The sequence below is a fragment of the Miniopterus natalensis genome, chromosome 2, assembly GCF_054644295.1.
Source record: "Miniopterus natalensis isolate mMinNat1 chromosome 2, mMinNat1.hap1, whole genome shotgun sequence".
NCBI classification, from domain to species: Eukaryota; Metazoa; Chordata; class Mammalia; order Chiroptera; family Miniopteridae; genus Miniopterus; species Miniopterus natalensis.
The window spans coordinates 20,906,496-20,922,862 of NC_142082.1; the positions used below are offsets into that span (position 1 = coordinate 20,906,496).

A 16,367-nucleotide genomic window follows, 5' to 3' on the forward strand; every position below is an offset into this window, starting at 1 on the left:
GGCTCGATCCCTGGTTGGAGGCGTGCAGGAGGCAGCCAGTCAGTGACAACTCTCATCATTGATGCCTCTCTCTCTCTCTCCTTCTCCCTTCCTCTCTGAAATCAATGGAGATATATTTAAAAAAATAAAACAGGGAAGGAATTACCACAAGGAAGGGTGGTTGTCTAGACTGCTAGAATGGCATACTGGATAGAAATGGGTCATAGAGCACTTTTATTACTATTTGATTTTTAACCATGTGCTTGTATTACATTGTTTTAAAAAATTACATGATAAAAATGAAGGACAACTGGTACCCTGTTCTTTAGAATTGATTTTGGAAGTGTTCTGTTAGCTTGACTGAGAATAGTACAACATTGACATTCAGAGATGTTTGTTGACAGATTCACAGGCTGAGTGAATCTATAGTGAGAAGAATTCATGACAGTGGTGATACAGTTTACTGGAATGCTTGATTACTTCCAAATTGACAATACCAAAGTTGTGAGATTTTTCTCTGAAACTTGCTGTAACAGAAAAAAAGTGCTGATTGGCTGGTTTGAAAAATCATAACCAACAAAATATGCCTTTTTCTTTTTTGAAAATTAAATTTATTGAGGTGACATTGGTTAGTAAGATTATAAAGGTTTCAAGTGTACATTTCTATGATACATGATCTGCATATTGCATTGTGTGCCCACCACCCAAAGTCAAATCATCTTCCATCACCATGCCACAATATATTTGACCCCCTTTACCCTTCATTAACCCACCCTTCCCTCTGGTAACCACCATACTCTTGTCTGTGTCTATGCATTTTTGCTTGTTTCTTTTACTTATTTATTCATTTGTTGCTTTCAATTTTATATCCCACCTATGAGTGAAATCATATGGTTTGCAACTTTTTCTGTCTGACTTATTTCACTTAGCATGATATCCTCAAGGGTCATCCATGTTGTCGCAAATGGCAGTATTTTATCTTAAGGCTGAGTAGTATCCCACTGTATATATATGTACCACATCTTCTTATGCCTTTTTCTTTTGTTGTGTAAGAGAAGGCAAAAAGATTTACTGACTATGAACATGACTCTTTGCTTTGGAAACTGGGCATGCTTCAGGTTTGGTGCTGGATTTAAATATCTCTACTCATTTCTGGGACTAAAACATCCATGTTTAATGAGTTGACCATGTGTGTTCATTTTTGATAAATGTGCATTTGAAGGTAGTGTATTCTCACTTATAACATAATGTTTGATAGTTACGTATTTGGATCTTTCGCATTTTTATTTTATCATCTAGTATATTTGCTATTGTTATTTTTAATTATGTCTTTATTGATTTCAGAGAGAGGAAGGGAGAGGGAGAGAGAGATAGAAACATCAATGATGAGAGAGTTATTGATCAGCTCCCTCCTGCACGCCCCTCTACCGGGGATCGAGACTGCAACCCGGGCATATACCCTAACCGGGAATCGAACCTCTATCTCTTGGATCATAGGCTGATGCTCAACCGCTGAGCCACGCTGGCTGGGCTAGTTTATTTATTTTTTAGTAGCATTGAACACTCTTCTACATTTACTCTCACATACTTTTGTGAATACGTCTGTAGATTTCTAGTCAATTTTTTAAAAATTAAGAGATATATGCATTTAAAATCTGATAGACACTGCCAGTTTACCTTTCAATAAGGGTATATGAGGGTATATTATTTTCTCCCACACTCTTGCTAACATTGTGTTATTAATCTCTTTAATTTTTGACATTCTGATTAGGTGATAGCATCATTATTATTTTCGTTTTCATTTTTCTTCTTGTGCACCTTTTTATTAGCTCTGTATATTTTTTCTGTTAAGTCCATATTCACATCTTTCTGTTTTTTTTGTTGGGTTATCATTTTATTATTGTTTTTAAGGGCTCCTCATATATAAAGAATGTTAACTGTCAGTATGTCTGTTGTAAATATTTTTTTATAGTTTCTCATTTGTCTCTGCCATAAAGAAATTTTAAACTATCTTTCAATTTTGTCTGTTTTGTCTTGGTTTCATGTCATGCTTAGGAAAGCTTTTTGTATCCTAATATAATATAAATGTTATATGTTTTCATTTTGTATTTTTACAATTTGGTTGGACTTTGGCTTTTGTTGGCACAGTTTAATTGATTAACATTTCATTCTATTTCTATGATCTTATTTAATGCTGTTTTTAAATGTCTTAAAAAAATATTTTCTACTTTTCTTCATATCTTCCTGGATTGCACAAATTGTATTTGTGGTGTGGTGTGCTGTGGTGTGGCGTGTGTGTGTGTGTGTGTGTATGAGTTTAGTTTGGCAGTTATTTACTTATTTCCGTTATACTACTTGCTTTTTTTTTTTATAGCAAGAAAAACACAATATATTTCCCCCATCAACATCAAGAGTCAAAACAGTGTACTTTTTTCCCCCATGTAAGATGTATCATTCTTACTTTCAAACCCTCACACACCTTTTTTGTTGGAAAAATATTGACTTTAAACTCCAGGTTAGTACTAATATGGATAGATATATCATAAGGTTCTGTAACTTTGCATTTTATTATGTTTTTATCCTATGTCAACAACATTTATGTACAAGAAGGATAAGAAATGCTTGGTATGTGTACCTATACTGACATACTGTGGAACTAAACACCAAACATCAAACATTTTGTATAACCATAAAATAGGATGTTAGCCTTTCTGGCATTTGCTAAAGACTGGACCCTGGTACTTTGATCAGGCTTTCAGTGTGGTACTACTTCATACCTATATTCTTGATATATTTACTCAACATTTTTATTTAGGGGAGAGGCTAAACATTAAGAGCAAAAAAAGTGGAAAGAAGAACTCTTCTGCTTCTTTTTTGTTGTTCCAGGTAGTTTAATCTTTGGCTCAAAGCTTGTGTCCTGAAATCAGAAATGAGAAATTCTTTACTTTTCTTCATCTGAATATTTTACTTAGGATTTTTACATCTGTGTTTGTATGGAAGCATATGTTATAATTTTATCATTGTTTTTGGCCTTTGTGTCATCTTAGTCTTTTTTGATCAATTAGTTATATGTCAATTAATTAATTTTACTTTTCTACATTTGTAAATATATAATATGGGAATAACTGTTCCTTAAAAGTTTGAAAGACTTCCTAACCAATGAAATTATCTATGCTCAGTCTTTTTTTTCTGGCTAGTTTTATTAATGTGTTCAATTTTTCTTTACTCATTACTTCATTTTTTTCAGATCTGTAGAAACTTCCAATGTGTAAATGCTTCTGTTCTGAATTATGACTCTGACATTCAGAAGAAGAAGTGTCATGGACATGGGGTAAGTCATATTCTCTTTTGGTTTGTTCATGGAGGTAATGCTGATTAATTACGAATCCCAGTAAGGGTTAGGTGAGACTTCCCAAGATTTTTAGATTTTAGACATTGGGGAATTTAGATACCTAATAAATTTTTTATTCTTAGAGGGTATCTATAGAATTGCATGAATTTAGTCCTATCTCTTGGATTCTGTTCTAGACTTCATGATTTAGAGCAATATTCATAATTAACAAAAATGGTATTTTGATTTTTTTGAAGGTATGTAATAGCAATAAGAATTGTCACTGTGAAAATGGCTGGGCTCCCCCAAATTGTGACACTAAAGGATACGGAGGAAGTGTGGACAGTGGACCTCCATATAATGGCAAGTATTATAGAGGAAAATTAGTGTGATCTCCCAGTGGCCTAAGTCAGATATTGAGCATTCTTGTACCTCTCGCACACTTCTCACATCAGTTATATTGGTTCTGCCTCCTAAATTCTTCACAAATGTCTCCATTTTTATCATCCCTATTACTTTGAATTTCTTGCCTGGATTTACATAATGGCTCCTTAACTAGGCTCCCTCTTTCCCATCTCGTTTCCTAATCCACATTTCACACTACATTACAGAGTTTTACTGTTTTCCTTCAAGAATTCTGTTTTGATTATGCTAGTGTCCTCCTTTAAATTCAGTGCTTCTGCATTGCTATTAGAATGAAGTCCAAAAATCCTTAACATGGCTTAAAATCCCTGCATGATTTGCCCCTAGCTTCACGTTTCCAACCTCATTTCACTATGCTTAAGACGTTGTAACTTCTTTTATTTCCTCTAATAGGCTTCTACTCTCTTTTACTTCTTGGCTTTCATACTATATTATATTCACATTGTTTGAACTTTGCTAATTGCTACTCAGATTTCAGTTTATACCTTATTTCCCCTAGGAGGTTTTCCCTGACTGCCTAAGTCTGAATTAATATGCCCTTTCTATTTTCCTGTTACTGTAAGCACTATCTCATACTATAGCAATTACTTATATACTACTTATTTTTATTCCGTGATAGACTATGAATGAGCTCCTTGTTCACCAATATCTTCCTACTGAGAAGATATGCTTTCATTTTCTTGGGTAAATACTAGGTGGAATGGCTGGCTTATAGAGTGGATTTGTATTTAGCCTTTTAAGAAACTGCCAAACTGTTTCCCAAAGTAGCTGTACCAATTTACATTCTCTCCAGCTGTAGACGAGGTTTCCAGTTTCTCTACACCCTCTTCAACACTTACTGTGGTCAGTCTTTTTAATTTTAGCCATTATAGTAGGAATGTAGTGATATTTCATTGTTATTTTAATTTGTATTTCTCTAATTACTAATGATGGTGAGCATCATCTCATGTGTTTATTTGCCATCCACCTATCTTCTTTGGTGATGTGTCTGTTCAAATTGTTTGTCCAGTTTTTAGTTAGGTTGCTTGTCTTCTTGAGTTTTGAGAGTTCTTTAGTCTGCATATAAGTCCTTTATGAAAATGCTTTATAAATATTTTCTCCTGGCCTGTTTACTTTGGCTTTCATTGTTCCTTTCCTAGTTTATTAGGATAGAAGATCAATCAGGTCATTGATTTGAGACCTTTTTTTCTTTTCTTAATATAAGCATTGTAGTGCTATCAGTTTTCCTTTAAGAACTGTTTTTGCACCCCACAAATTTTGATATGTTGCGCTTTCATTTTTATTGAGCTCAAAATAACTTCTAATATACTTTTATTTCTTTGACTCATGAGTTATTTACAAGTATGTTACTTTACTTAATAGTATCTGTGGGATTTTCTAGAAATTTTAGTGTTATTGATTTTTCATTTATTCTACTGTGTTCAGAAAATATACTTTGTATGATTTTAATTATTTTATATTTTTGGACACTTGTTTTATGGCCTGAAAGGTGGTTTATCTTAGTAATAAGTTTTGAAAATAATTTGTATTCTGCTATAATTGTGTGGAATGTTTTATAAATAATTAGTTCTTATTAGTTGACAGATATTTAAGTCCTCTATATCCTTACTGGTTTCTGTATACTTACTCTGCCAATTATTGAGAGGAGAATATTGAAATCCTTGGCTATAACTGCTAATTTGCCTATTTTTCCTGACAGTTCTATTAGTTTTTGCTTTATGTATTGTGAAGCTCTGTTATTAGGTGCATTAGCGTTTAGGATTTTTCTGTCCATTTGATGTACAGCCAAATCTCGATTTTCGAATGTCTCCATCTTGAACAACTCGGTTCTGGACCAGGTTGTTCACAGAAAAAATGTCTCAGTTGTCAACCAAAACTTCAATTCTCACCCTGATAACCCTTTCATGCTGATACCTCAGCATGACAAATAGCATCTCTCAGGCAACAAAGGAGAGGATGCCAGTTTTAAAACATAAAGAGGCCATCAAAAATATTAATGTTGCTAAGAGTGCTCACAGAACAAAAATCACAGGCAATCAAAGAGGTAGAAAAACGGTTGATTTGGATAAACTAAAAGCAGTTGGCCCGTGATAGCATTTTGGAGGCAGTGATATATGAAAATTCATTTAAAGTAGTGGTGGGGGGGGGTTTCCATAAATTTAAGAAAAGAAATGTTTGTTTATAGATTAAACAGTACATTAGAAATGTACTTGCTTTTTTATCTAGTTTGCCAATCTCTACCTTTTGATTGAGTTGATCAGAATATATTTAATTTGATTATGATATGTTTGGGTTTAAATCTACCATATTGATATTTTTCTATTACAGTTTCTTTTCATGTGACATTATACCACTTTAGTATGCTTCCCTTTATCTCCCCCTGCCTTTTGTGCTGTTGATGATGTACTTCTGCATATGTTATGAACCCTACAATACACTGTTACTGTTTGTGCTTTAAACAGTTGATTATCTTTTGACGAGATTTAAATAATAGAAAAAGTCTTTATATTTACCCACATAGTTACCATTTCTATAATCTTCATTTTGTGTGTGTGTAAACTCAGATTTCTATCTGCTATCATTTAATTTCTGCTTGTAGTACTTCTTTTCACATTTCTTGTAATTCAGGCCTACCAATGACAAATTCTTTTAGCTCTTGTATACCTGAAAAAGTACTTTGCCTTGAATAATAACTGGGTAAAAAATTCTAGGGTGAAGCTTTATCCCTGTTACTTCTTCAAAGATGTTCCTACATTTTCTTCTGGCTTACATTGTTTTTCCTGAGAAATCTGCCATCTTTTTTGTAGGAGAGGGGTCTTCTGTTTGCAGTGTGTGTTTTTGCCCTCTAAGATTTTCTCTTCATCTCCGATATTTAGTATTTGATTATAATGTGCCTGGGCATGCTTGGGATTTGTTAAACATTTTTGATTTGTGCTTTTATAGTTTTCTTCAAAGTTGGATAAATTTTGGCCATTTTGTCTTAAAATTTTGTTTTTTTATAATGTTTTCTGTATTTAAAACATAATAATTAGGTGCTTTATTGAATTATATGCACATATTTGTCACATGTAGCACATCCAGACATTAAATTACCTTCAGTAAAAAAGCTTTTCTCTCCCAACCCTTCTAAATCCCAGAATCTTTTCCTTTTTCTTTTTCAATGATAGTTTACATTCAATATTATTCTGTATTAGTTTCAGATGTACAGAATAGTGTTTAGAAAATCATATACTTTACAGAGTGGTCCCCTTTATGTTTCAGGTACCCACCTGGCCAAATACATAGTTATGATATTATTGACTATTTTGTAATGTACAGCTCTGTGACTCTTCTGTAACTACCAATTTTTACTTCTTAATCCCTTCACCTTTTTCACCTAGCTCCCAATCCCCCCTTCCCTCTGACAACTGCCAGTTCGTTCTCTGTATCTAAGAGTTTCTATTTTGTTTGTTTATTTTGTTCTTTAGATTCCACAAATAAGGGAAATCATATGGTATTTGTCTTTCTCTGTCTGACTTATTTCACTTAGCATAATACCCTCTAGGTCCATCCATGTTGTCATAAAAGGTAAGATTTCATTCTTTTTAATGGCCAAGTAGTATTCTACTGTATATGTGTATCACAGTTTTTTTATCCACTCATTTACTGATGGGCGCCTGAGTTACTTCCATATCTTGGCTATTGTAAATAATGTTGTAGTGAATTATGGGGTGCATATATTCTGTTGAATTAGTGTTTCAGGTTTCTTTGGATATATCCAGAAGTGCAATCACTGGATCATAGGGCAATTCCATTTTTAATTTTTTGAGGAACCACCACATTGTTTTCCATAGTGGCTGCACCAGTCTGCATTCCCATCAACAGTGCACAAGGGCTTTCTTTTCTCCCGTCTTCACTAACACTTGTTTGTTGATTTATTTATGATAGACATTCTGACAGGTGTGAGGTGGTATCTAATTGTGGTATTGATTTGCATTTCTCTGATGACTAGTGATGTTGAGCAACTTTTTTTCTGTTTTCCTCTTTCCTCTCCTTCAGGGACTCCAAGTACGTGTGTATTTGATAACTTGAAGTTCTTTCCCCTCTCATTTATTTGCCTTGATTATTTTATTGCTTATTCTCTGTGTTTAATTATGAATAGTTTGTATTGTTACTTTTCAAGTTCACTCTTATTCTGTGGTATCTGATCTGTCATTAATTCCATCCAGCATAATTTTCATCTTAGTCATTGTATTTTTTTTTTCTGTAAATTCTATTTGTTTCTTTTTTTGTATCTTTTATGTCTCTACATAACATGTTCAGTCTTTACTCTAGCTTCTTGAACATATAGAATATAGTCATAATAACATCTAACCCTGGCCTATTAATTCATTTTTAATTCTATTGTTTGTGTTTTCTTAGTTAGTTTTGGTTGATTTTTCTCCTCATTTTGGATCATATTTTCTTGCTTCTTTGCATGCCTTGTGATTTTTTACTGAATTCCAGAAACTATGCATTTTGCCATGTTGGGTAATAGATATTTTGGATTTATATTGATGACCTTTGTTCTAGTCTGCTTATGCTATTTGAACATAATTTATGTTTGATCCCTTTGAGTGTTGCTTTTAAGCTCTATTAGGGAGGACCAGAGTAGCATTTAGCCTAGGCTAATTTGCGCTATTACTGAAACAAAACCCCTTCTGTTTATTCTACTCAACGCCATAGTAATTATGGAATTTTCCACCGAAAGTAGTAGGATCAGGCACTTTTCCCAGTCCTGTATGAGTTGTGGGATATGTTCTCACTAATTCTTACAGGTGATTCTTTCTCTGGCTTCAGGTGGCTTCCTTTACATGCATACATAGATCAGTACTCAACTGGTATTTGAGAGGAACCTTTTACAGAGCTTTTAAGTTGTCTATGCAGCTCTCTCCTTCTGGTTCTTTGCCAGGTGAACTCTGGCTGCTTTGGGGACAACCAGCTCCATCTCCTCAACTCAGGGAGATCACTGAGCTTTGCTTGGGTTTTCTCACTCCTCATCATGATCTGTTAACTTTTACTAGGCAGCATACTGGGACAATTGTAAAGCTCACCTTATTTGTTTTCTGTCTCAGGTATCACCGTTCTTCATTGCCTGATGTTTAACACCTTGAAAAGTGTTGCTTTATATATTTTCCCTGGTTTTCTGGTTGTTATAGCTGGCAGGATAAATCTGGCCCCTGTTACTCCACCTTAACTAGAAGTAGAAGTCAACTAATGGCTGTGTATCATTCCATCAAGTGGATGTGCCATAACTTGACTTAGCTATTTTGTAATTATTTGACATTTAGGTTGTTTCTAAATTTTTTTAAAATTTAAATTCTACCATATTTATTTATTTTTAAATTGAATTTATTGGGGTGGCATTGTTTAATAAAATTGTTTCTAAGTTTTTGATATGCATATTTTCCAGTTGGAGGATAAATTGCTAGAAATGAGATTAGTAGGTTGAAGAGTATAATCCTTTGTATGGTTCTTGATAAAAATTCCAAATGAATTTATGTAATGCTACTGACAGTATGAAGGTACCAATTTCAACATAACCTTATCAATGTTGGCTGCTTTAATCAAAATTTTTTTCTACTTATTTGTAGGTACAAAATGATATATCAAGCTTGCTTTAATTTTTTTACATTTTTAATTGGGTTGAATATTGTTTCATGTAGTGTCATACAACTTTAAACAAATTTCTGGTACTTTAGAAAACTTAACAATTGTGAGGAAAATTTTTACAGCTTACCATTCTTGTTCATATTTACTATAGTCTTTCCCTAAAGACCACGGAACAGATAAAATTAATGTTAGTGTATTTTAAAAAGTTATAAGATTTAAAATCCAGAAGGCATAAAAAATAAGATTGATAAATTCAACTACCTAAGAATAATAAACTTATGCTTGGAGAAAAGCATTGTATGATAAAACAAATGACAAAATGGGGAGAATGCTTTCAACTCATACACAGACAAAGCTAATATCCCTAATACATAAAGAGCTTTTAGAAATGGAGAAGGCAAAAGAAAGTTGTCTGGTAGAATAGTCAAAGGATAAGATACAGTTTTTACCTACCAGGTTGGCTAACATGCACAAGATTGACCCTGTGGGTGAGGCTGGCTAGTGTACATTGTAATCACCTTTATGGTGGACAATTTGATAGTGCTTCAAAAAAAAGTAATGTATGTACCCTCTGATACGTAGTTCTACTTTTGGGAACTTATTCTATAGATATACCGGCACACATTATTATTATCCATTATAACAGTAGCATTGTTATAGGGTTATTCATTATAGCATTTTATAGCATTTTTAAATAACAAAATATTAGAAAAATGAAAGTATCAGTTGGGTTCTGGTTCAGTAAACTATAGGACATCCTTGCAATGTAGTTTGTTAGTTGTACAGAAAATGAGGTGGCCCTCTCTGTATGGTTTGGGAAGACACATAGGTAACTGAATAAAATGATGTGCTAAGTAGTATTTATGGTATGCCACCTTTTATGTAAGAAAAGGTTAACAACAAAAACATATTTTGTTCTTGCTTATATTTGCATGAAGAAATACTGTAAAATAATATAAGAAATTAATAAAAGTGCTTATTTTGAAGAAGGCAAAAAGAAGTGGGTAGGGATAAGGTGTGAGCAGACTTCTGTGTACTCAATTTTTATCAGTTTCACTTTTGAACAATCTGAAAATTAATGTAAAACATTGATAACCACCTACTATGTTCTAATTAATGCCAGTTAACTTCTAATTTAATGATCATTAATGTAAAATTCTTCTCTCTAGAAAATAATACTGCATTGAGGAATGGACTTCTAGTATTCTTCTTAATTGTTCCCCTTATTGTATTTGCTGCTTTTGTCTTCTTCAAGAGAAATCAACTACGGCAAAGCTGCTTCAGAAAGAAGAGATCACAAACATATGAGTACTTAGATTTTTTTCTTTTAAAGTCATATAATTTAAGTAATTATAATGATAGTCATATCATAGAGGCTGCTTTAAAAATAGGGTTCTAAATTATCTCTCTATTCTTTTGACATGATTAGCAGGGGTAGAAGGATAGTGATGGCTCAGCCACCTCTTAAAGTGGTGAGGGGGAAAGAATTATGGTAAGCAGCCTGTATACTACTGAAAATGGCTCTTAGAGTTCATTTTACTTGACACTGATTTCTGATAGTGGGGTAAGTAGGAGTTTGGGCTATAATTTCTGATTTGGAGTTCTTAATTAAAGATTAAAATATGGAATAAAGATTTAAAAATGTAAATGTTGAAAATTTTTCCTCCATGTCTATTTTAAGGATCAGTTCTCACAGAGGAGAAGCTCTTCAAATCAGTTTTAGAAACAGATTTTGTGAATTATCAGCTTTTAAGAAATAAATTTTGGTGGAAGAACGCATTGTCATAATTCAGATAATGACATATTTAATGTATGTGTTAGACTCTCGTACAACTATCTCTCAACTATCACTTATATGTTGGCATTAGAATGTAGCATAGATAAGCATGGACCTTGTAATCAGATCTAAATTTAAGTTCCACTTTGTCATTTGTTAGAATTATGAACTGGAATAATAAATAAAACTCTGAGCCTTGGCTTAGTTCTAAAATAAGAATAATAATACTACCTGTCTCTTAAAGTTGATGTGAGGATTAAATGAGGAAATATTAACAAATAAAACCCATAGCACATTGACTGGCACAGTGCAATTACTTAATAATTAATTTTTATTATGTTAATGATTTCAAAATATACATCTCTCTCCTTAATAGCTTAACTTCATTGCTTGATTTTTCTTACACAGAGTGTTTCCTAGAATATCCTGATGTGAGCTTTAATTTTTAATATATTCTAAAACAGATTTATCTTCCTACCCTTTATTTCTTTTACTTTCTTATACACTTCAGACTGACCAAACCATGTAATTCCCCAAGCTGCCTCTCTGAAATTTTAGTTTCATAGCTATCGCTGTCTCCTATGCATCTCTTCCCACCTGATTCACTGTTGCCTCAGCATGTCTGAAACTCAGCTGGTATCTTTTCAGCTAGGTCATTTGCTCCTCCTGGTCTTCCTAATTTTTACAGCTACTGTTTCAAGTTTTGTATATACAGCCTAAGAGTATGCTTCTCGGCTTTTAGGAAGGCTTGAGGAGAAAAGTTTGGGAACATTGGCATTGGGGGCCAAATTTTATAATTTCCTAGAATTTCAGTATATTTCATTGTGAAACGGGGTTAATAAAACTGTCTAGTACTGTAAGGATTAAAAGTGTGTGAAAGCTGTTAAAAATGTTGGGACAAATTTAGCTGTCATCATGAGCATCATAATCACCACTACCAACATCATTATTCTGTTTTTGGGAAAATGCAAGGTATGTGTAATATGTCATGTAGAAATATTTTAATCTTCATTTAGCTCAAAAGTAATTCTTTCTTTCAGATCAGATGGAAAAAATCAAGGAAAAGTTTCTAGACACCCAGTGAGTGTTCCGCGACATGTTTCTCCAGTGACTCCTCCCAGAGAAGTTGTAAGTTTAAAATGAAAAGTTCTATTTCTTTACTGTTATTATGGTTTTACATTTTTAAAGATTAAAAAATAATTGTCACATAGCTATAGAAACAATTCTTAAGATTTTAGGAATATGGTCTGTAGGTGGCCTCTGGGTTTGCTAAAAAATACCAGTAGGGTCCCAGGCTCAGAGGACAGGGAAGACATCTAGACAACAAGAATGCCTTGACTTGAAACCAAGATTGGAAAATGACATGGGACTCATACTATCCCTGTTTTTGTTTTTTTATTTATTTTATTTTTATTAATTTATTTTTAAATTTATCTTTATTGTTGAAAGTATTACAGGTGTCTTATTCCCCCCCCCCAATTGACCCCCTCCACCTCTCTCCTACCCCCTCCCCAGGCCTTCACCCTGTTATTGACTGTGTCCATGGGCTATGCGTATATGCATATAACTTCTTTGGTTAATCTCTTCCCACCCTTCACCCCCTTCCCTCTTTCCTCTGAAATATGATCGCCTATTGTATGCGTCTGTGTCTCTGGATCTATTTAGTTCGTCAAATTCTTTTGTTCATTAGCTTCTTCTTAAAGAAGACCCATCAGCATTTCCTGTAGTGCCGGTCTGGTGGTGATGAACTCTTTTAGCTTTTTCTTGTCAGTGAAGCTCTTTATCTGACCTTCAGTTCTAAATGATAGCTTTGCTGGGTAGAGCAATCTTGGTTGTACTTCCTTGTTTTACATCACTTTGAATATTTCTTGCCACTCCCTTCTGGCCTGAAAAGTCTTTGTTGAGAAATCAGCTGACAGTTGTATGGGTGCTCCCTTGTAGGTAGCTAACTGGTTTTCTCTTGCTGCTTTTAAGATTTTCTCTTTGTCTTTAACCTTTGGCATTTTAATGATGATGTGTCTTGCTGTGGGCCTCTTTGGATTCCTCTTGTTTGTGACCCTCTGTGCTTCCTGGACTTGTAAGTCAATTTCTTTCCCCAGGTAGGGGAAGTTTTCTGTCATTATTTTTTCAAATAGGTTTTCAATTTCTTGCTCTCTTCTCCTTCTGGCACCCCAACAATACGAATGTTGGGCCTCTTGAAGTTGTCCCAGAGGCTCCTTATACTACCTTCATATTTCTGGAATCTTTTTTCTTTTTGCTCTTCTGGTTGGGTGTTTTTTGTTTCCTCATGTCCCAATTGCTGATTTGATTCTCAGCGTCGTCTACTCTACTGTTGATTCCTGGTAGATTCTTCATTTCAGTTTGTGTAGCCTTCATTTCAAATTGGTACTTTATTATGTCATCAATTTTCTCAGTTGTTTTCGTAATACTCTTACTAATATGGTTGAGCATCGTTATAAACAAAATTCTGAACTCTGTATCTGTTAACTTGCTTGGTTCTATTTCATTTAGTTCCTCTTTTAGAGATTTCTTCTGTTCTTTCCGTTGTGACATGTTTCTTGGCCTCCACATTTTGGCTCCTTCCAGGTGTTTGTTTCTATGTATTAGGTAGAGCTGCTATTGCCTCTTGGAATTTGTAGAGTTGCTTTGTGTAATAAGGGTCCTGTAGAGTCCAGTGCTCAGCCTCCCCAGTCACCTAAGCTGGGCCTTCTAGGTGCTCCCTTGTGTGGGCTGTGTGCTCTGACCTGTTGTAGTTGAGCCTTGGTTGCTGTTGGTGTCACTGGGAGAAATTGACCCCTAGGCCAATCAGCTGTGAGGACCAGCTGCAACTACAGCCAAAGAGCTGCTGTGCTGGAGACACCCCTATGGAGCAGGATTTACTTTAGTGGAGCTTTGGTGTTCACCAAGTGCGTCCCTTGAGTGTGTCACTGGTGGATGTGGTAGGGTTGTAATCCAGCGTGGTCAAGTATGACCACCAGGTACACTGTCTCTAGGGCCTCCCGGGAGGTGCAAAGTCAGCCTCTGCCTGGCCCTGCCCAGGGCCACCCAGCATGAGCTACATAGCAAACCGTAGTTGGCTGCTACTTGTGCTGTGCTTGGCGCTGTCCAGGAGCAGCCAAGCTATGAGCCAGTGCAGGCTGCCGCTAGTGCCAGGCCTGGGCCACTTATCAAGCTGTATGGGGCCCACTGCTGCTTGTTTGAGAGATTTTAGGAAAGTCCTAAGCATGAGGCTCAAGAGGCCACTTGTACAGAAAAGCCACTGGAAATGGCCTGAATGAGCCTGCAGGTGGGGAGAGGCGGGGTCTCTGGAATCACCAGGGCAGGGCCAAAAGTGTGAGTCAGGTGCTGGAGATTCAAGTATGGCGCCTGCCTGCTGTTTGTGCGGGAGGACTAGCCAAAGGAGCAATGGTCTCTGCCAGCTCTTCTGCCTGGGAGAAAGCTGCCCCTCCACCTCTCACCCCGATTTCAGGCAGGTTAGTTCCTCCCCAAGTGTCCCAGGTTCCTTTCAAGCTCCTGCCGGCGCTGGGCTCAGAGGGAGCGGGTCCAAGTGAGTTCATGCGTGGGCCCTTTAAGAGGAGCTGCTGGGGCTTCGGCAGCCTCCGCGACCCTCAGCCACAGTCCTGGCTGGTTTCACAGCCCGGAGTTGTGGGGGCTTCTCTTCCTGCACTGGGACCCTGGGCTGGTGTCCCATTGTGGGGGTGGGACCCCTTGCTGCTCCGGGAAACCTCCACCGCCGAGAAGTCCTTCCTGGGTTTACCCTGCGGCACTGGGTGTGGGCCTGCTGCCGAGTCTCTGTGATTCAGCCTGGATCCACCCGCGTCTCCACCCCTCCTACCGTCTTGGTGCTTGTTCAGTTCCTGGTTGTAGGGCTTCTGTTCAGCTGGATTTCAGGAGGCTCTGAGTGATGGTGGTTCTGTATTTTAGTTGTAATTTTGAGGTGGTTGTGGGAGGTGGTGGGTACAGCTGCTACCTTTGCTGCCATCTTGTTTCCTCCCTCCATGCTGTCTCTGTTTTTTTCTAGTTCTGCTCTCTTTCTGTTTTCAATGCCTGGCTTCCATAGGGCATGTTACCAAAGACCTGGTGCTGAACTCCTAGAATATACTTGTTTCAGCAACGGGACCAGTAATCACTGCTCCTCTGAGTGTATTAGGAAGGATTGAGATATTGACATGCTTTTTTTCATCTTCATATATTCCTAAGAAATATGTAATATTACTTTATATATATATTTTTTATTTTAAAATTTATTTTTAACTAAATTTATTGAGTGTAGCATTGGTTAATAAAATTATATAGGGTTCAAGTGTACAGTTTTGATAAATCATCTGTATATTGCATTGTGTGCCCACCACTCAATGTCAAGTCTTCTTCTGTCACCATATGTTTAAACCCCTTTAAACTGTAATATCCGCCTGTTTCCCTCCCCACTGGTAACCACCATATTGTTGTCTGTGTCTGTGCATTTTTGTTTATTTTTCTTGTTTGCTCATTTGTTGCTTTCATTTTTATATCCCACATAATAGTATCTGATTTTACTTTATATATTTTTAAACTTTGTATAATGTTTTACCCATTTATCTGCAGCCTACTTTTTCCTTGAACATTGCTTTTTGACTTATCCCTATCAATACATGTAGCCCTTGTTCATTCATTTTCACTGTTGATATTATGTTACACAAATACCACACAATTTTAAAATCCTTTTTCCTATTACCAAGTTAATAGGTAATAATTTCCCATTACCAGATTATGGCTGGGATGAACATTCAATATATATGTCTTCTCATGTGTGCATGTGAATTCTGGACTGCACTGTCTAATATAGTAGTTACTATCCACATGTAACTATTTAAATTTCATTTTAAATGAAATAAAATTAAGAATTCCATTCCTCATTCACATTTTAAATGCTTAGTAGATCAGATATGACCATTAATTACTGTATTGGACAGAGCAGAAAATTCTGTTAGAGAGAATTGACCTAGGGGCATATACAAATTAAATTGCTGGGTTGGAAGATACGGATTTACCAGAAATTGACAAATTGCTTTTCAAAGAGTTTCTGCCATGGGGTAATTGAATTGTCATTGGTGTAGGAGCATTCCTGTCAACCTAAACTTTGTCAACACTTGGTATTGTCAGATGTTTTAAGTCTTTCCAATTTATGTGGAATGAAATGATTAGATATACTTCCTCATATTTTATATATATGAAATCTCCCTATTC

At 35.6% G+C, this 16,367-nt stretch overlaps 1 protein-coding gene across 1 annotated transcript in view; it reads left to right on the top strand.

Annotated features, from left to right (window-relative positions):
• The window catches only part of ADAM9 (ADAM metallopeptidase domain 9), a 101,591-nt gene that overhangs the window by 78,443 nt on the left and 6,781 nt on the right, over window positions 1-16,367 (top strand). Inside the window, exons 17-20 of the mRNA XM_016210327.2 lie at window positions 3,227-3,310; window positions 3,568-3,673; window positions 10,534-10,672; window positions 12,182-12,269. Coding sequence (XP_016065813.1) covers window positions 3,227-3,310; window positions 3,568-3,673; window positions 10,534-10,672; window positions 12,182-12,269 — 417 coding nt within the window. The remainder of the gene's footprint in view (window positions 1-3,226; window positions 3,311-3,567; window positions 3,674-10,533; window positions 10,673-12,181; window positions 12,270-16,367) is intronic.